This window comes from Ascidia mentula, chromosome 5 (assembly GCF_947561715.1).
Source record: "Ascidia mentula chromosome 5, kaAscMent1.1, whole genome shotgun sequence".
NCBI lineage: Eukaryota > Metazoa > Chordata > Ascidiacea > Phlebobranchia > Ascidiidae > Ascidia > Ascidia mentula.
Genome location: NC_138570.1, coordinates 5,159,547 through 5,178,963, shown reverse-complemented (window position 1 = coordinate 5,178,963; position 19,417 = coordinate 5,159,547). Strand labels below are relative to the sequence as shown.

General features: G+C 39.9%; 4 protein-coding genes across 4 annotated transcripts; 3 read left to right on the top strand and 1 right to left on the bottom strand.

Annotated features, from left to right (window-relative positions):
• The first annotated feature begins 64 nt into the window (after positions 1-64).
• Positions 65-1,602, top strand: LOC145901879 (dual specificity protein phosphatase 23-like). The gene is made up of 4 exons (XM_082989686.1): positions 65-251; positions 472-564; positions 679-878; positions 1,064-1,602. The coding sequence occupies exons 1-4, from the start codon at positions 77-79 to the stop codon at positions 1,253-1,255; spliced, it is 660 nt and encodes a 219-aa protein (XP_082845812.1). The 5' UTR covers positions 65-76; the 3' UTR covers positions 1,256-1,602.
• An 83-nt stretch (positions 1,603-1,685) lies between these two features.
• LOC145901856 (uncharacterized) lies at positions 1,686-5,802 on the bottom strand. The gene is made up of 8 exons (XM_082989662.1): positions 5,592-5,802; positions 5,424-5,518; positions 5,006-5,161; positions 4,801-4,930; positions 4,521-4,730; positions 4,166-4,335; positions 3,908-4,019; positions 1,686-3,836 (listed from the first exon to the last, which is right to left on the bottom strand). The coding sequence occupies exons 1-8, from the start codon at positions 5,800-5,802 to the stop codon at positions 2,104-2,106; spliced, it is 2,817 nt and encodes a 938-aa protein (XP_082845788.1). The 3' UTR covers positions 1,686-2,103.
• Positions 5,803-6,041: 239 nt separating this feature from the next.
• LOC145901860 (uncharacterized) lies at positions 6,042-11,340 on the top strand. Its single transcript, XM_082989666.1, has 18 exons — positions 6,042-6,354; positions 6,441-6,539; positions 6,614-6,726; positions 6,804-6,947; positions 7,078-7,144; positions 7,203-7,482; positions 7,680-7,740; positions 7,806-7,933; positions 8,097-8,212; positions 8,429-8,459; positions 8,522-8,583; positions 8,690-8,714; positions 9,131-9,216; positions 9,282-9,328; positions 9,909-10,146; positions 10,473-10,660; positions 11,063-11,193; positions 11,258-11,340. Exons 1-18 carry the CDS (start codon positions 6,216-6,218, stop codon positions 11,283-11,285), a joined length of 1,983 nt encoding a protein of 660 aa, XP_082845792.1. The 5' UTR covers positions 6,042-6,215; the 3' UTR covers positions 11,286-11,340.
• Positions 11,341-11,998: 658 nt separating this feature from the next.
• LOC145901867 (protoporphyrinogen oxidase-like) lies at positions 11,999-15,901 on the top strand. The gene is made up of 8 exons (XM_082989674.1): positions 11,999-12,197; positions 12,355-12,470; positions 12,535-12,687; positions 12,840-13,010; positions 13,110-13,365; positions 13,543-13,846; positions 14,054-14,251; positions 15,198-15,901. Exons 1-8 carry the CDS (start codon positions 12,029-12,031, stop codon positions 15,358-15,360), a joined length of 1,530 nt encoding a protein of 509 aa, XP_082845800.1. The 5' UTR covers positions 11,999-12,028; the 3' UTR covers positions 15,361-15,901.
• Positions 15,902-19,417: the final 3,516 nt, after the last annotated feature.

Here is a 19,417-nt window from a genome sequence, read left to right as displayed (position 1 = left end):
TTCATACTAACTGACCCAATTGAAACATGAGTTGACAAATTGTCACATGAAACTTCTTGGGTGACAGAGAGTAAACATGGATCAGCGTGCAACTACCGCATTTCCTTCGTTTAGACGGGACCACCGGTTGACTTTGACTGATGTAACCTCCCCCTTTCGCAAGCTTTACGAAAGTGACATTCGCCAAAAAGCCTATTTTAGTCGCAAACCATTTACAGGCGGCTCAGCGGTTTCAAGGCCACACACAACACGTAAGTATCTTGAAACACATCTGGGGAATAATTCCTAGAATCAATAAACAAGTATCTTGTAAAAGTAACTTAAGAGCCGACGACAGTTAAATAACTGTCAGTGTATACAAAACACAAGTAAATTTAATGATGAAAATATTAAAAATAAGGTAATTAGTCAACCAAACCTTGATCATTATTTAACATCATAGAAGTTTGTAAAAACATTTATTTGCTTCAGCTCATTGTCGAAGATCAGCATCAGAGTCACCCCCTAATTTTTCTTGGATTGATCCGGGTTGGTTAGCAGGATGTAGCTCTCCATCAGATCCAAGTATGCATTTGCCTTAAATCTCGTCCAATATTGTGCATCCACTGTATGATTTTGTTTATTCGCATGCACCAAACTTTTATGCTGGAAATCATACTTTTCAATTCTTTGCCACAGAACATCATCGCTATTTATTTGAAAATGGGATCAGACATGTTGTGTCTCTGATGAAAGAAAGGCCAAGGGGAGCAATGGAAAGTGTTCAACTTCCCAAACTTAACAGACTGAAGATTAGAATTGATGATTTTTGTGCGCCGACTCTAAATCAAATCCGTCAATTTATCAAGATTGTTGAGGATGCGAATGACAGAAAGGAGGTAAGCCAAATCTGTACTGGTATCCTCTACCAAGCTCCGTTTTCAAACAGTTCGATTATATATAGTAACTAAAACAATAGGGTCATCTTATGGTGTGGCGGCAAACTTCGATTGCCTTCTTTGTCTGGTGTGTTATGGCAACATATCACATTTCTAACCTGGTTCAATTAATAATTTTGCCACAGGCGGTGGTGGTTCATTGTGCCAATGGGAATGGCCGCACTGGGACAATGCTCGCTTGCTATCTACTCAAGGAAAAACGTATGAACGCCAATGAAGCTTTACTCGAAATAAGAAAGTTAAGACCTGGATCTGTGGAGTCCAAAGAACAGGAAAAAGCCGTTCAACAGTTTTATCACTACTTGCATACCAAATAGTTCATATTTTTCCTCATTATGCATGGCCATATTTTTTTATTACAAATTACACTGTTTTGCCCAAGAGTTTTGTATTTTACGATTTTTGCCAAATATATTTGTTTGCAACCTTAGAAATAGCACTTTTTTATTTTAGTTCTTGCTCTCCCTTTTTAAATTTTAAAGTAAACTGATCTGTGGAGTCCAAAGAACAGGAAAAAGCCGTTCAACAGTTTTATCACTACTTGCATACCAAATAGTTCATATTTTTCCTCGTTATGCATGGCCATTTTTTTTTATTACAAATTGCACTGTTTTGCCCAAGAGATTTTTATTTTACGATTTTTGCCAAATATATTTGTTTGCAACCTTAGAAATAGCACTTTTTTATTTTAGTTCTTGCTCTCCCTTTTTAAATTTTAAAGTAAACTGATGCTTTCAACCTATATACAACGACCAACTGCAAAGCATAAAAAGTGTATTGAAAATCGCAGTGCAAGGAAATGGAATTAAATATATGAAATAAGCAAACGCACCGTACAAGCAAACATGATCAATGTACAAGTATAATATTGTGATTTCCAAATTAAAAAACAATTGCAGTACCACATGCACCTCCGTTGAAATACCCAACCATGGTTAAAATACTGTGATGGTTTTGGGTTTTAGGTAAGAAACAGGACTATTTACACTCGCGCACAATTAGAAAACAAATAAAAGCATGATTTTGACAAAGCATTTGAAGGTAGAAGTAAAAAAACACAGATAAAAGCAATTGCTGATTCTAAAAAAGCAACACTTGGAAAATAGTACATGGCAAATATGTCGAACAAAATTACGCAACTTCAACCTTGTAAGTATCCTTTCATTCACCTTATGTTTCTTTTGTTACCAATTGCAGTGAGAGGTTTGCGTTGAGATGAATTTCTGTGAGTTTCTTTGAGGCTAATTCTGTAATTGTCACCACTGTCCAGCACACCTTCCATGCTTTTTCCGAGTGGTTCAACGCTTCGATTCATTTTGGCACCATTTTTGTCAGTGCTTTGGTCTTGTGTCTTCATAGCATTGAAACCTGGCTTGAAGGCCAATTTTTTTCTCGCAGGGGAATCTTTTGCGTTGATATCAAGTGCGGTTTTGCCAAATTTCCGCAAATACTCCACTCGATCCATGGAGAAAGTTGGCTCATAAATGTTTTCTTTTTGATTTGATTCAATTTCACCTGCAGCTGTAACAGATATTTCTTTTCTGTCTTCTTGTGTGGGTTCGTACTCCGTATCATTCTTTTCATTGTCGTATACTGAATGTTGAACTGCAGTAACAAATCCTGTGTCATCACATCCATCACTGCCCACGGTTTCATCATAATAAGGAATTTTGTCCTCATTTAATCCAGTTGCTATTGTTTTTTTACTACTAAGATCTTTTTTCAGAGCTGGGACCACAAGAACAGGTGGCTCATCTCTGCGACTTTTGATAGCGTTGCAGTTTTGTGGTTTCTTCTGTGGTCTTGCCTTACGTTTTGGTTTGGCTTCACTCGGCATTCCAAGAGTGTCGCTTTCCTTCCAATCGTGATTTAGTGAAACAGCATCAAGATCAATGACATGAAATCCGAAGGCCTCCCTAAATGATTCACGCATGCTACGATTACGTCTGTGCTTTCTGTTGCCTTTTATCCTAGCTTTCTTGCTGAAAGACTTCATTCTAAGTGGATTCTTTCTGGGTTTTGCTTCCACCTTTTGTTCTGAACTTGAAGGTTGGTCAATGGTTACTCTGCATTCTGGCTTATCCCGACAAACTGGAGTTACATCTTCTTTAAAAGATGATGAAAAGCAGCCCCTTCCCTCCACATACATGTTTTGGTTTTCTTTCACCCAATTTCGCACCAAAGTGCTGGGAGACCCAGGTTTGTGTGTCTTTGGCGTAGGACACAGTTTTGTAAGTTTGGTTCTGGGTGTATCAACCACATCAAACATGTCATTTCCTTCTTCAAGCACAGATGAGGAATCACTGCTATTGGTAGGTTCTGGGCACTCAGGAATGCCTGCATCTCCCCTATGAGAGTGCTTTAGGTTCAAATCATCTCCGGGAGTGGAGGTAGCTCTTGGTCGGGGCATAACCACTCGATTAAGTGTCCCCATTTTTACCAATTGTTTTTGCTCAGGCTTGAAAGACTGAACCTTGTATCCACTTTGTGCATTTCCCACAACTGCTACAGCCATGCCACATTGCTTTGGAGCGGAGCTTCGTGAAAACAAATGCCTGTGATGTGGATTGAGCTTGTGTTTGTTGCATGTTGCTGTTTTCAGGGGAATGGTGATTGGATCAATCGTTGTAGGTGTTTCATAGCTACAGCGAAGATCAGTGAAATCTCTGTAATCCAACTCCTCTTCAGAAGACTCTGTGGTTTCGAATGCATTACTGCCTGACGAGTTGTGGCTTTTGCGATAGGGTGTTGTTTTCATGTTCATGTTGTGGTGTCCTTGAAAGCAGCACAATGCAGACTGACACATGAATTCAGCTCTGTGCCATGCCAAGCAACAATGGCAGCGCTGTTGACTTGCTGGGTGAAAGTACTTGTAGTATAGCAACATGGATGCGATTCCTAAAAAAACATTAACCTTGGTAACTTGAAGAAACAAAACATAATGATCAAGACAAGAGAGCAATGCTTACCTAAGAGAAACCCGCCCCAAACAGCAAAAAGTGCAGGAATATTGTACCACATTCCTTCTGTTCTCTGTGGCCACCACAGTAATATCATAACTGAGTTTTCAGTTAAAACCACCTGTGTTACACACAGTTAAATGACCTCATTATCAGCAAGCAAACTAGAAAAGGCACCAAGCAGGCAAGCAATAAACCTTAACCCAACATTCCTTTACTTTATGTAAAAACATTTAGTTTCAAAATTTGTGTAAATTTCATACTTACAGTGTAGTAAAACACAGCTCTGAATCTGGACTTTCCTTCTTTCATATTGAAAAAGCAAAATATGTAAATAAAGCCAATTACAGCATTGAACAAGCGCTCTTCCCACCAACTATTACAGAAATCAGTGTCTTGAAATACAACCCAACCAGTCATGACCAGCCAATGGACACCTAAGAAAAAGGTGTTGACACAATGCCAGAATGGGGCTATTAATGTCTATTTTGTTAAAGCTTGTACATTATTGTATTATAATTTATATAAATAGTTGTTTCCATTTATTTGTTATTTAATAAAACAACAAATTTTACAAAAATTACTTTTCAAAATTTGAATATTTTACTCAACCTAAACATACCCAAAATAAGCAGTGTCCATTCCTGAAAGACAGTTGCAAAAAGCACAATAGCAATTACCCTGCCAGCCACCATGCCAACTCGCCAAACAGTCTGCAGGAACATTCCGGACCAAGAAAATTTGTTCCGTTTGCTCGCAGCTGCACGAAGTGCTTTGTTATATGCAACAATTGCCCAAGCTAAAGACATCAAACTGAAACAGGCAGAGATTCCTGAAATAACAAATTTACAAAAAAATATTTTTAGAACACAAGGTTCTTAAAAAAGTACAAATGTAATAACCTGTTAAAATGTGATCTCCCTCTTCTACCCGAATCATGATGTAAAGTTGTAGAATTAGTTGGGGAGCTGATTCAAGAAAGCATTCAAATAGTCGAAGCATACTCACATCACTCAGTTCCGAATACATCAACTGCATAAAAAGTGTTACATAGTATCCACAAAAGTACATTAGTTTTGTCATAAATTTAACACCAATATAAGTTACCTGATAATCTTCAATTCTTTTGGTTCTCCGCGCCCGGCAACCATGAATCAGCACATTGACATATCTCCTCATCGGACCCATCATTAATAAGTGTGTTAAGAACATTCCTATGGACATTCTATGCCCATCTGCCAGGTACCACCGAGTACTAAATACCTGCGAAACAGAAAATGACAAAATTATATCACATGCAGTGTTAGTTTATTTGCAATAGGGAATGCATATTAAAAGGACTGTAAACCTCAAGAAAACTGTCAAAATTGCCCAGTCTGCAGAAGATGGCAGTTCCCGATGAGACCTTGGGTGCGCTGTGTGCAGGACTAAATCTTTCCAAGAGCGCGCATGCACTTTTTACATTGAGCAGTACAACTTATGGGAAGAACTACTTTCAAGTGACAATAATACATTTTGTTCTTACCTGCATAACCACTGCTGGAACAATGAGGAACGTCAGGGTCAAACCTGCCCAACTGGGTTCATCAATTTTCCAGTAAACGAGCATGACCAAAATATCTTAAAAAAGGATTTCTTTGTCGATTGAAGTTTAAAGATCTTACGTCATTCACAAAAGTTTTAATGCCTTCACCTGTGACAATATCAGCGAGGTATGTTCCCATCGACACAAGAACAACAAACATGTCCAATAACGTAAAACAATATACAGGGACTTGCTTATGGGCCCTTTCATGTCGGATGGATGAAAACATCATTTCGGACTGATGTAGATCATCTCGATCTAGCCTGTTTACGTGCTTTCCAGGTGCCATACTTTCTAACCGGTTTGAACGTGGCGCCATCTTCAAAGTTTTCATCAAGCTGTCAATCAAAATCACTACCCATCACATTCACAACGAGTCGTTTTTTATTGCAGATAATTTATTTTTAGCATTATTTTTTCGAAACGTTTTTCTCATAAATGTAGCATAGTCGTAATATAAAACTGTAATATGACCATGGTAACACAAACGAATTTATTAATCCTGGGTTTGATTTGCTTGTAACCAAAACTTCACTTGAGCGGGAAATTTAAGTATTTGTTTTACCATCTTGTTTGTTTACAATTGTGCACGGCTCGAGTTATTTTGCATTGCATGCTTTAAACATTAGTCTACATAACTTTAGTAATTGCTATCGTAACGTAGAATAATTGTATACTGTATAGCTGTCATGTCCTAGCATACTAGAACACATAAACTGTGTTTTAGTCTACATGGCATTTGATATGACTTCCACTTCTGACAGTGGTGTTGAACCAAACCGTGCTGGTAAAACTCCAGTGGAATCCATACGGTCATGGGACCAAGAGTACCTTCTGCATGAAGAACTTTTGGATTTTGAAGAGTTCTCAGGTATGTGCACAAAGTATACTAATGATATGTTATCAAGTACTTGCAAATTAGGTATTATACATTTACCCTTCTACCTGCTTTTGCAGATATCCCAGTAAAAATTTCATCCATAAATGGTGTAAACACATGCATCAAAGGTTACCTTTATTGTTTGAAACTTTTGACACATGAACTAAATCAGGGTGGTGAGTTTTTCTGATAAAAACTCTGTACTAAAGCGGTGTGTTTGTAAGTTGATGTTAATGCATTCTTTATGCAGCTATTATGCAAAATTTATGCCAACTTAAACAGCTTTCCCATGACATTAAGGCTGTGATACAAGCAATAAAAGATCTGGCAATAGAAAGTTCAGCAAATCAAGAGTATTATCAGGTGGAATATTTATCATTTTAACAAAACTTTTAAATTGAAGTGTGGATAATGTAAGTTCTTTGTGCACTCATTTATAGAAGTCCCAGGATATTCTGCAAAAGCTCTCTCTTCTGTCAAGCTGGGACCAAATTGTTGTCTCTCTTGTTTCACAATTCTTCTCAAGCACTGAAAAGTTTGTTCGAAATCATGAGCAAGTCCAACATTTGCCATTTTTGGTTAAGGTACATTGTCTTGAATTCCAATCAAACTGGACAATTTCAATTGATATGGACGCTCAAAACACATCAACATTTAAAAACATAAATTAAACGATGAATTTAAACTTTTTAGTATATATATTGTTTCTAACAGTTGCATGATCAATTTATCCGCATCAAAGAGCGCAAAACTTCTGCTGACCGAGCATCCAGCACAACAGGTTGGTTACTAATATCTTTACTTAGTACATTTTTTGCATATCTTTTTTCTTTTTCCAGATGTGACTTTTTCTTCTACCACCACATCCAGTAGCAACTACAGCTCTGAAGAGGAAAATGGTAATTTATCAAGCAGCATCAGTTCTTCACTTGGCCTCTCTTCAGCAGACACAGAGTGTCCCCCTGTCATAAGTTATGAGAAAGAACTGTCTGTTTGTGCACCGGTGGTTGAAGAAAGTGTTGAGCCCGAAACAGCACCTGTAGAGGATTCAATTTCAGAGGCCGACAACAATTCTTCTGATATTGAAAGTGTTCCATGCACTACTGAAAAAGTTGTTGGGTGAGCAAATTTTTCTTTCGTGCAATTGCAAACCTTTCTCTTTTTTAACTTATATAATAACAGTATGTAATTATATTTTGATGTTTGTTCAACAAACAGTCTCTTAAACTTCATTCTTGGAATCTACTTATAATTATTACTAAACAATACTTTTAATATACGACATATATGGTGCTGATAACATTGTTGTAACGCAGTGAGCCGAAGGGGAGTACTTCGAGAACCTCTCCTGTTGCTTTGCACAAAACACGGCGCAGGGTATAATACGATTTGCACTGTTAAGTAGAACATTTTTAAATATTACAAGGTAAAATTATTTCCAGGCATTTTCCTTAGCTTCAGATGTACGACTCATACATGGAGTTGAGGTGTTTGGAGTGGGGTGTTGGACTGCTATACTAAAAAACTATGATTTTCCCAGTTATCGGACTGCTTGTCATCTAAAAGACAGGTGACACCATCATATGGTTTTGTTTCAAATTCAATGCGACTGCCAACTCACTGTTTGAGATTGTATATATTTCAAAAAATTAATAGCATTTGTTGTGAAAGCCTAAACTAAGTGCTTTTATTTCAAAACCAGTCGGGTTTCAACTTAAATTTTTGAAACTCAGATGGAGAACTTTGGCAAAGTTGCAGATTGTCGAAGAAGATGACAAAGGCTACGTTCTTGAAGAACCACACAAAACTGCCCTTGAGCAATTTAAAGAAGCTGAAAAGTTAAAACGTGGTATGTGTGGTTGTTTAATGTAGCAATGAAAGATAAATGTGTTGGGTTGCATGCAGGACAATGCTTTGTGTCATATCACCCTTTGATGAAGCATTTAGGCTGATTGATACTTAACCAGTCCATAAATCAAGTATTTATTACCTTAGCAAATTTAAAGAAAAAAAATCATACTTCATCAGAGTGGTAACTAACTTGTGCGTTAATTTTTTTTTTTAGATAAAAGCATACCCACCATTTTTCTACCAAGGTACAATTTTGTTTATTTCTTTGCCCTTTCCGGTGGTTTAATTATTTTAAAATGTAATTCAGGCGAACAAAACCTAACAAGCAAGCCCCATCTGAAAAAACTCCATCTGCAACAGCTGATGAAGGTTTGTGAATGCATTTTAATCTGGTGGACAACATTCAAAACTTCTAACACCAAATATGACGTTTGTGGTGACATTTCTAATCAAATAATAAATATATTTTTTATAGATTTTACGAAGAAACCAGACACCCTGTAAGTTACTGTTTGTAAGCAAGTTTTTTTTACAGCAATAGTTCCCAACCTGGGGTACATTAACCCTTTGGGGTAAATTCTGTAAGCAACTTTTCACTGTACGTCAGGTAGTTTTTGAACAGTTATGTTTTGGCAAAACCATTAGTTATTTTTACTTTATTTTTCTGCTTAGCTGCAGTGCTTTTAAGTTTGATACAACTTCATTCGGGGGCGTATTTTCAAACCTGCCTTTGCTTTTGTATTTTGCAAAATTGTCATGTGAAAACCTGGGATAAATTTGGTCTTCATAAGCTGTCAGGGGGGAAAGGTTGGGAACCCTGTTGTGTTGCAAGCTATGAACATTACTAAAGTGAAAAATGTTCAATAACATTTATAAGCTGATCCCATTGTTTTTGACTATATGTTGTTTGCACTAGTGGCGAGTCCAGCAGTTCCCCTACCACACAATCAGAAACGGAAACTCAGCCAGAAGAAACAACAGAAAGAACCGAAATACCTGAACGTAAATTGATTTAAACCTAATGCAAAATTGAACATGAAATTCTGTAAAAATATTTCTACATTCAGCGGGAGATGATCCGAATCACAACAGAAAGAAATCCCCGCGATCAAAGGTAAGTCAGGTTTTGCGCAACATTGCAGTACGAATATGTTCATTGGGAAACCAGAAAAAGTTTACCTGCCAATAACTTAGGGCAGATTTCGACAACCTTTAGCTTACAAAGGGCCAGTGGGACAATTTTTGTCTTAAATTGAAACAAACTCGTATCCGCATAACTAAAGTTGCCGGGGATTATGTTGAACCTTAAATGCACACGAATCAAAATATCCGTCACTATACCATTTTAACACAGCGTTAAAACTGTTTAACCGCACCGTTAAATTTTTTGCTTCGCATTGTTATATTTTTCGTAAATTAGCTTTCTTTCCTATGGAGGCAAACAGAATGGTGAAGGAGCCGACCCCTGGGTTGTCGTCCCTTATTTTGGGTGTCAATTTGTCGCAAGGTTATGACCATAATTGGGCGACAGGAATCAAAAACACATTAAAGTTCTTTTGTTAAGTTAAAATGCGTGCCAACAAATTATTGTGTGGTAATGCCGAACCACTGTCTCTCGGGAATAGCGTCTCACGGTTGCTTGTAACGTCCACATCGCGAGGAAGAATCTTATTACAACACAACTGATCGTACAGCCCAAAGAGCCCGCAAGACCTGAAGACGACGACTTCACAACAGATGACGACCATTCCCTGACGGCTGACGAGGCCCCAAAAGAAGATCACTCGGTAATCCGCGACGCCACAGTCGATTCTACAGGGTCGGACCGAAACATCAACATCTCCCAAGTTGTGTCGCTCGCCGGCTCATCCGATGAAGCCGCGGGTAAACAGTCCCGCTCCTCCGACGAGCGAGAAAGTCCTCAAAAACATGGTTAGGTCATGATTACAGAAATAGTCCCGTTTTTCCTCCAACTTCCGATATGGTGTTGAATTCGAATAAAACAGCTGTTTTCAACGATTGTTCATCATGACTAAGACAGTTAATTCTCATAACTTTAACGGTAACGTTGATGTAATAAAATGATTGCCAGAAGAGCCGTAATGTTGCGATGAAACGTGCCTGACAGCATCAGTAGTAAATTATTTGTTCTTTAACTGATCACTACATTTTAAGATGATCTTTTTGTGCCCGTTGGGCCATTGGTTGCAGTGAACAAACGTTTATGACAAGAATATCTTAAACCATATTTCATAAAGGCGATGCTGCAGCTTCGGTTGGACATTCAAAGGCTACCCCGCCAAAGAGACGGCGACTATGGGATGTCGAAGGTGAAGTTATGACGTGGGACGATCCGGTTCTGGAACCTACCATCCTTCCACGGAGGAAAGCGGCCAAAGCGTTCGACACGATCGAAGAAGTTCCGAAGCGAACACACAAGAAAGTGGTGAGATTTGTGTTCTGTCGTAAAAGTGTGACTTGTCGGTCGGAAAACACAAGCAATGTCGTGTTGAAAATGAGTTTGTTCGTGAATTTAACAGTTAATTGGGCTCTGGTGGCCGGTCAAAGCATTGCGGTACACCCAATTAACAGTAGGGATGAAAGGAAAAACGTCTCGATCAGCGTCAAAAGAACTACATTTTCCTTAATCCAAAATCAAACAAAACTGTCATGTACCAGTTTCTGCAATTAAACTCACAATATCAAAAAAAACTCGCGTCCAAGCGCACTTTACTTTGAGAAAACGTATTTCGCTAAAACAGCTCCATAATTCGTACTCCTATTTTGTAGTTTTCTTTTTGCATAGAATATGTATGCTTTATTTGAGTTGAAAGTTGAATATTCACAGGCGTGGGCCAAATGGGAAGTCGACAACCTCATGAAAGGCATTGATCGATATGGGCATGGTCAGTGGGCGATGATACTGGACAGGTTTAAGTTCAACAATCGCACTGCCGTCATGCTAAAAGACAAACACAGGTATATCGTCTTTGTTGAACAGCATGCAGAACTTTGTGTATACCAGATCAACTGTTTTTTCAAGGACAATCATGAAAAACAAGGAGAATTGATGAATCGATCCGCTCATATCTCCATTGATGTTCAATTCATCAACATCGAAAGTCGATTATTTTTTGTTCCAATGTTTACCTGTGTTCTTATTTGTATTATTATCGAACGCTACTCAGAAATACAGATTACATTTCTTCACGCATAACTTTTTGTAGAACCGTCTACTCTATTTCATTAAAAACAGAATGTTTCAGCTCAAAAATGTACTGCGAAAGTCGTTGCAAAAACAATCTAAGCACCTTTTTCCAACAAAATTGTTGCGAGTGTGTTGCAGTGAATACTTAACACGGCGTATAACTGGTGATGGCATTGTAAAATGTATGCATTGGTGATACATGATTTGAAGCAAGATCGTTTAGATGTTTGTGCAGTTTCACATAATTTAAAGAATCTATCATCATAGTATACTCTCAAGAGTATACAATGCTATATTCTTGCAAGAAAATGTGGGAAACAGTTCGTGGTAATTAGTGGACCGTGTCTTGAATGGTGCTTCCCCCCTGGTGGTGTAAAAGTGTTTGTACAACACAATAGTAGTAAGTTAACGTGACCATACGTTGGTAGCTTACTAATAATATTATCGATGTAGAATTTCTATACTTATATTTCGTACGTGACCTACGTGAATGTAAAATCTGTAAACCAGTAAGCCACCTAACAAAGCAGTAAAACTTCACCACTGTGCTTTATTTACAATTATATTAGATGTTAAAGTAGTTTGGCAAGGGGTAAATGTTTTAGAATGAAACTCGTAGTGTGTGGTGGCGGAATAAGTGGCTTGTCAACTGCTTTCTATGCAAGCCATATACTGGGTAGAGAATCATCGAAGCAAAACAAAATCGTTGTCATTGAAAAGGGAAGCAATGTTGGAGGATGGCTGAAGACAAATGTAGTGGCTGCTGACAGAGCTGGTGAGTGGATTAATTTTTGCTAATTAAATATGTTTATTTGTAAAGTATCTAAGATCATTGATGTTTTTTGTTGTGTAAATACACTCTTCAACTACTTATCTGCAGTATTTACATGTGTGTGTTTGTAGTGTTCAAATCTGGCCTCATTTGTCCACAGAATACAATGGACCTATTAATGAAATTGGCCCGAGAAGCGTCCGCTTTGCTGGTATTGCTGGAAACAATTCTCTTCAACTTATTTCAGACTTGGGATTGGAAGATGAACTTCTGCCAGTAAATATATTTGTGAACTTTTGTTTGCACCACTGATGTAATTTTTCTTTTTTTTTGCATATAGGTAACATCTTCCCACACAGCTGCAAAAAAGAGGTTAATTTATGTCAAGAAGCATCTCCATGAGTTACCAAGTAGTTTACTGGCTTCGTTTAAAAAACAAAGCCCATTTTCTGCTCCACTGGCTAGGTTCATTGGACCAGGATTGTTCAAAAGAGTAAGTATAGCATATTGTATCACTGTGCCTCTTGTCTAGGTATGTATATATGTTTTAAGTATGTATTGTCTTGATTTGTCCTATAAAGATAAGATTTTTGGTGGCAAATCAAAAGATATAATAATGGCATTATGAGTACATCTTGAATTTAGATACCACCCTCATATGAGTCCATGCATGAAATTGCCAATGCAAGATTTGGTCCTGAGGTTGCAGATTACTTGATAGACCCATTTACCCGTGGAGTGTTCGCTGCAGATGCAAGAAAACTTAGCATGAAGGCAGCTTTCCCACAAATTTGGCCTCGTTTGGGCCCTAAACAGGTAAAAACAGATAACATCTCAACACAGTTTTTCCACATCAAAGAGTTTATGTTGGATCCATAAGTTACATTGTTTTGTCGGTTTTATTGTTGTTTGCAGATAAAAAATGCCCGCAGACCAAGTTTTCCAAATTCCAGTGCCTTTAACAAAACACTTATGACTAATCCATTTGTGAAAAGAGCACACAAACAGGGTTGGACCCAATGGACAATGAAGCAAGGACTCACCCATTTTACAGAACAGTTTGCATCGCATTTGAAGGAAGAACTAGGTGTGGAATTTTTGCGAAACACAGAAGTTTACCAAGTATCTTGTCACAGTGATGGCAAACTGACGTTACACATAAAGTCTGGTGGTAAGTGACCTGTCTGTACAAAGTAAGTCTTTGTGGTAATTATTGCCAGGCATAGGAAGTCATCGCCAATATTAACCAAATTTGGTGTTTGTTGTTAATCTTTGTATTCCCTTAAAAATACCAGCGTTTAAGGAAACCCCCGCAATAGCAAACCGTTTTACAAAATTTTTCTTGCAGATGGCGAAAAGCAAAAAATTGAAAACATTGATCACATGGTGTCGGCAATCCCATCACACGCTTTGAGCAAAATCCTTCGCCGGACGAAGGAAGGACCGGGCGAAGAAGCTTTCCCATTAGTCATACTCGGACAAATGCTTAACCACATACGTTGGGTGGATGTAGCTGTTGCGAACGTCGAGTTCGCGGGGCCACCAGAAAGCAACCTTCCGAAGGTGGGCTTCGGTCATCTTGTGCCATCTGTGGAGGATTCGAAGGTGCTCGGGATCGTTTACGATTCGTGCGTCTTTCCAGAGCATGACAGGTAGATGATGTGTTCAGAGAACGTTTGTTACACATACAGCTTACTTGCTATTAATGTAGGTGGTGGTACCAATACTTCAATCAGTGTCTGTGAAATAATATGCAAAATTTTGTTTTTCTGAACATGACGCAATCGCATGTTTTCTTTATGCTTTAAGATCGCATTTGGTAATTACAGTTAAATGCAAACAAAGTCCATCTTCCGCAGACAGGAGATTCCCTCCACGCGCCTCACGTGTATGATGGGTGGTTCGTGGTTTCGTGAATTATTTGGTGATCCCGATCGAGTGTCGCTCGCTACTCTGGAGAAGGCGGTATTAGAGAGTATGGCAGAACAACTTAACATTATGAAAGATCCCACTGACCTGCAAATAAACTTACACAGGCAATGCATTCCCACCTACCAGTAAGTATATTGCTTTCAAACCATTATCTGTATTTGTTTTGTTGTTAATTCCGAATACTACAATCGTGCTTTGTATTGTTTTTGAGTTGAAATCGTAGTGGTTAGTTTTGAAAAGTTTACCTAAATAACAAAAAATGCCCAATCATATCTCGACCTTTTGTGGTAAAATTGATCGAATAAATTTCGTCATCAACCAAAGCTAATCGCCCCTTCAACTAACGCCCGGTTTAGCGAGCAACGCTCATTTTTCGTCCGTTCCATTTAGGCCGTGTTAAGCAAAGCGCCACAACGCATTGCCATTACACTATAGCCACTTACAAAAACCTGTTAATTCCTTTTTCGCGACCTATTTTAGGAAGATAACAGATAATAGTCCGTAAATCCGTTCCTCGAAGTCGCTCGGGGCGCGTTGAGAAATTTCCGGCCAAGTTTCGCGAAAGCGCGGAAGCGGTGTCCGATTCTCTTACGCCGCGCAGCCATTTATTTGCGTACAAACCGCCTCGGGTACAATTATTGTTTTAACTCACGTCCTCGCGGGTTTCGTACATCCGCGAAACCAACTTCGAACCTGCAGCGGTGAGCTTTTGGATTTAAAAGTATAATATGCAAAACAACAGGTGAAAATTTATGTAAAATTTATATGCAGGTTGCGATCTTTGGGTTGTTAAATATTGTGTTTGTCCATTTATTGCTTTTTTTAAATATTTTCCAAATCCTGATTTCCTTTGACTAAAATGCATATTGTTTCGATATTTTACTTGTAGTTTTTGTGAAAACCACGTGTGCCACAGCGTTGCGGTGGTAGAGGTATCAATTTGGTCTTCTAGTGTTGTTTTTTTCTTGTTAAGATTTCCCACAGGAAACCCATTGCAGTACTCTTCTTTACAATCATTTTGCATGTATGACATTTTGTTACTCCCACATTTTAACATCGTCTTATTCACAGAGTCGGCCACACGGATCTTGTGGAAGATTGCGAGGATTTTATCTCGCAACACAAACTTCCCATCTCTCTCGTTGGCGCTTCCTACTGGGCGGTCAGCGTCAATGACTGTATTTTCAACGCCAGAAATGCTGCAACCAAGATTTTGTCGAGTAAAAATATCTGACACCAAACAAGTTATCGAAGTATTGTCTGAATGGGAATGACACATGCAATTTCGCCTGAATTGAGTAAGGAAATAACATGTTAATGGGAAAAAAAACTGGAAGTCACGTGCGATTTGATCGACAAATTCCTGCGTTTTAAACGTGATGTTTTTTTGAAAAACTTACTTTTTGATTAGTATTCAAGTTTGTGTATATTTTTCTGTTGTATGAAATTTTTCGAATTTCATCAGTGTTATTTTGTGCTTAAAACCATTCATGTTACAAACGAGCATGTTTAAAAAAAATCATCTTCAAAAGTGCAAACGTTCAATACTGTGGTCATGTGCTGAGTTTTCAAACATCCGCTAGAGGGAGGTACAGCGTAACCCAAAAGGCTGTCGTGAAATGTGGTTGCATAACAGTTAAAAAGGTGCTTATGTATCTACTTGATATGCCAATTTACATACTCTCCACGTTGCCAAACTTAAACGTTGTGTGCGAGTTGAAGCACATGGGCTACGTTTCCATCTTTGTCTGGTCACTATGACAACCAATTGTTTATCTGCTTTTTGTTATAATCCGACGTTAAAGCAGTATGTCATTGCGCCTTACTGGGAGCATGACACAGCAATAAACAGGCATCCTCCTTTACTTTCTTTAATAAGCAGAGATAAGTCGTTAATACCGGGAAATAAACAATTTACCCCCGTGTAAACGTACGCGGATTTCGAAATGTTAGGGCTGAGTGCGAGGTATCGTCGAGCGAAACCACTTTTCACGGTTCGCAGCCTGTTTGCAATGGAATAAATCCGCTTTCAGTCGAGCAAGTCATGCAGCTGAGCAACAGGCCAGGGGGGACGGGGAACCCACGTTGGTGAAATCTTGTTGGGCAAATCATTTACAGAGACCGCAAGCGCGTCACTGCAGTGGCTTAACGAGGGGTCTTGGTGGCAGAACAGTTGAAAAAGCGGCCTTTGGGAAGTACCCACTTTGCGTATATGAGTGCGGAAGTTTTTTACAGATGTCATTTCAACAGCCGATGGGTTTAGTTTCGTTTTGGACGCGCCACGGGGAAAGTCATATGGCTGACAAGCTTGCTTGTGATTCACATGTTGGTGCTCTCACTTGGATACACACATGCGTCATCACAAGGGTATTACGCGATCTCTTGCGCTGGAGTAATTGGAAATATAAACCCGCTGAAAACAGGGTCGACGGATTTAGATCAGCGGGAAGGAATTGTTGTTTTCCTGACGAAAACGTCATCGCGGTCTAACTATGGGGCAATTACGACAATCGGTGCTAAGCTGTATCATTCGTGACCGTGATTAACGCTCCTGGCGACACGAGGAAAAGTGAGTTTCATAAGGAATTTACTCCACGTAAAATTACATCAGCAAAGCAATAGTGTTATCAAGCGTGACGGTCAAGTCACGTGTGACGTGACGACATAAAGTCTTCACAGTGCTGGGGTTGGGTGGCCTGCAATTTTCCCTGTGCGGTTTTGGCTGGAGTACCGAACGGCCAAAAGGTGGTTAATATTGCACCACTCCGCCATGTTATGCTGATATTTTCGACAAAACATGTTACGAAAGACTGGTTCTTCTTCTTCTTTCTGCGTGGTATAATTGCTTTCGCTTCATGGAAATGTTATTGCCGACACGGCTCGAGGTTTGCAAAGTTTGTTCAGTGACATAACGCCCTTTATTTATCGAAAAAAAGCGTGTAGTACGCAATTAAATCGTTTACGATGCATCGTAGCATTTACCTACCCTTATATTGGTGGGCAACACGGTATGTTGCAACGGATTTGTTCAACATTTCTCGTCAATTTAACTAAATGTCGCCGTTGCAATAAAAGCAAACATGGATTTACGGCGCCGAGATCACCGACCGTGCTCTGATCGTTAAACAACGTGAAATAAACAGAAAGAGGCTTTTGATCTTCGGCTGGAGGTCGGCCATGTCGTTCAGGCCGAACAATGCCCTCGCCCCCAATTCGCGAAACCCCGATCGTTGTTGCGTGTCGCGTATTGTTTATGTGTGACGTCACAGTAGACGGCAGCGGCGCTGAGGCGGAAACCAACGCGAGGTCGAAACGCGAGAGAGTGCGCGGGTAAAAGGTAAAGGACAATTGGTTTGACGGCATTGAAGAGCAGGTGTTCCTGATCCCTAGTTTTTTCAAGTCGGCGGAAATCGCCTGCACCTGCCACTAAGATTTTTTTGCGCGGAGGTGGTTCATTTTAAATGCTGAAAATCGCTTTGTGTGGATTCAAAACTTACCTCGGGCGCTTAAAGCAAGACTTTAACGCGAAATCAGAAAATGTGTACGGTATTATTTTTTACGCAGTCAAACGAAACCACATTTATTCAAAGAACAATTTCGCTTTTAACGCTATCATAAACGGAAAGATACAAAGTAAAACCGGGTCAAGATGTTCTTTCCGTACTGCGAGAATCGCGTATTGCGTTGTTTTGATGACGCTGCACGCAGCTGATGCAAGTCGAACCGTGTCAGGTGTTATTGTTCTATTTCCGTAGCACAAGCGAGCTTAATCAGGCAGTCCGACAAGTCCTGACATGCCTGGTGAGCGGAACGAAGCGCGCAAAGGCTACGCATGCCCCGGGGACAAGATTGTTGCAATATGCGCACATTTCATGCTGACTGCGCCAATATTCGCTCGCCTAAAGTGAATCCATAGTCGTATTTTTCCATTTGTGGGACCTCTGACTCGTCAAAACGACTCCCGTTTGGAGTTCGTGAGCTTTGCGGGCTCGGCGGTTCCCGATGCATGATACGTCAGCACTGCATCACGTGTGGGACTGGAGAAAAGATGCGGAAGATTTGATCGCCTACGAGAAAGGGAGGATGCTCTGTAGCGGTAAATATTGATTAGCGCCTTTAATGTTGACATTTTCGATCAACAGAGGATGGATGCAAATGACGAAATAGTTGCACGCGTGGGAAAAGCATTCACTTCCCGTTTTTTATTGTGAACGCCTTAGCAACGCTGAACACATCACGTTCACACACAGATAATGCGCTTGGGCGTTGCACATATACCACGCTCTGTTGGAACACAGTCCTCATTGTGTATTGGGCGTGCTTTGCCTACGAGAATTGTGACAAAACAATGGGAGCTTAACCTAAGTAAAACCACGCCCCTTTGCTTTCCTTTCCCGTTGAGGCGTCCATGCGCTATAGCTCTTTTTCCCGGACCCCGCGACGAAAGCGTGTCAATCAATTCCAAGCTTCGAAACTAGGTCGCGTTAATGCCCTCCAATGATTAGGAGTGGCGTGCGCGAATATTATTGGTGGCGAGGCCAGTCCCAAATCCAGCGCAGTCAGCACAGGCAGCTTGCGCGCGGGCGGGCGGGCGGGCGGGCGGGCGGGTGGTCGGTCGGTCGTGAGCGCGTAGTGTTATTTGTTTAGACGCCCAAGCAAAACAAAACACGATCTAGCAACGTAATGATTAGTCAGTGGAAAGGACCAGTTGGTAATAGTCGGACGCGTTTTACAACGAAAAGTCGGATTACACGAATTTCTGTTATGTTATGGTAATACGTTAAAACTCTCCAGTTTATTACGTCCTGGTACACGGTGTTGATACATGTCTATGTCCACGCCCATGAGTTTATCCATTATCCTTTAGTGGATGGTGTGTTTGTCAGTTAAACCCAAGTATATGTTTGGTTGTGGAGAATTCGACTGCGCAAGTAACGTATGCAGGAATCGGTTGGCGATTCTTGTCGCAACAGCTGGCACATGCAGGTGGCAATTTTAATTTGCTACGTTTACCTTTAGAAAGTGGAAGGCAACATATGCTTCGATAGCTTAGAGGGAAGGAGAAAAACCTCCGGCTACGCCCACTAGAGCTCTGAATCGGTCCAGTAACTATGACAAATTAGTGACATATCTTTTCCTTCGACAAAACAAAACCAGTCAGGCATATGGCTTTGCGAGAGGCATATGTCACCCGCGCACTACTACGGCCATTATCTCCGAGCTGCTGTCGGCAAGAAACTGTGAAGCACGATGTATATATGTGCTTTGCAAGGCCTCGGGCTAACAGAAAT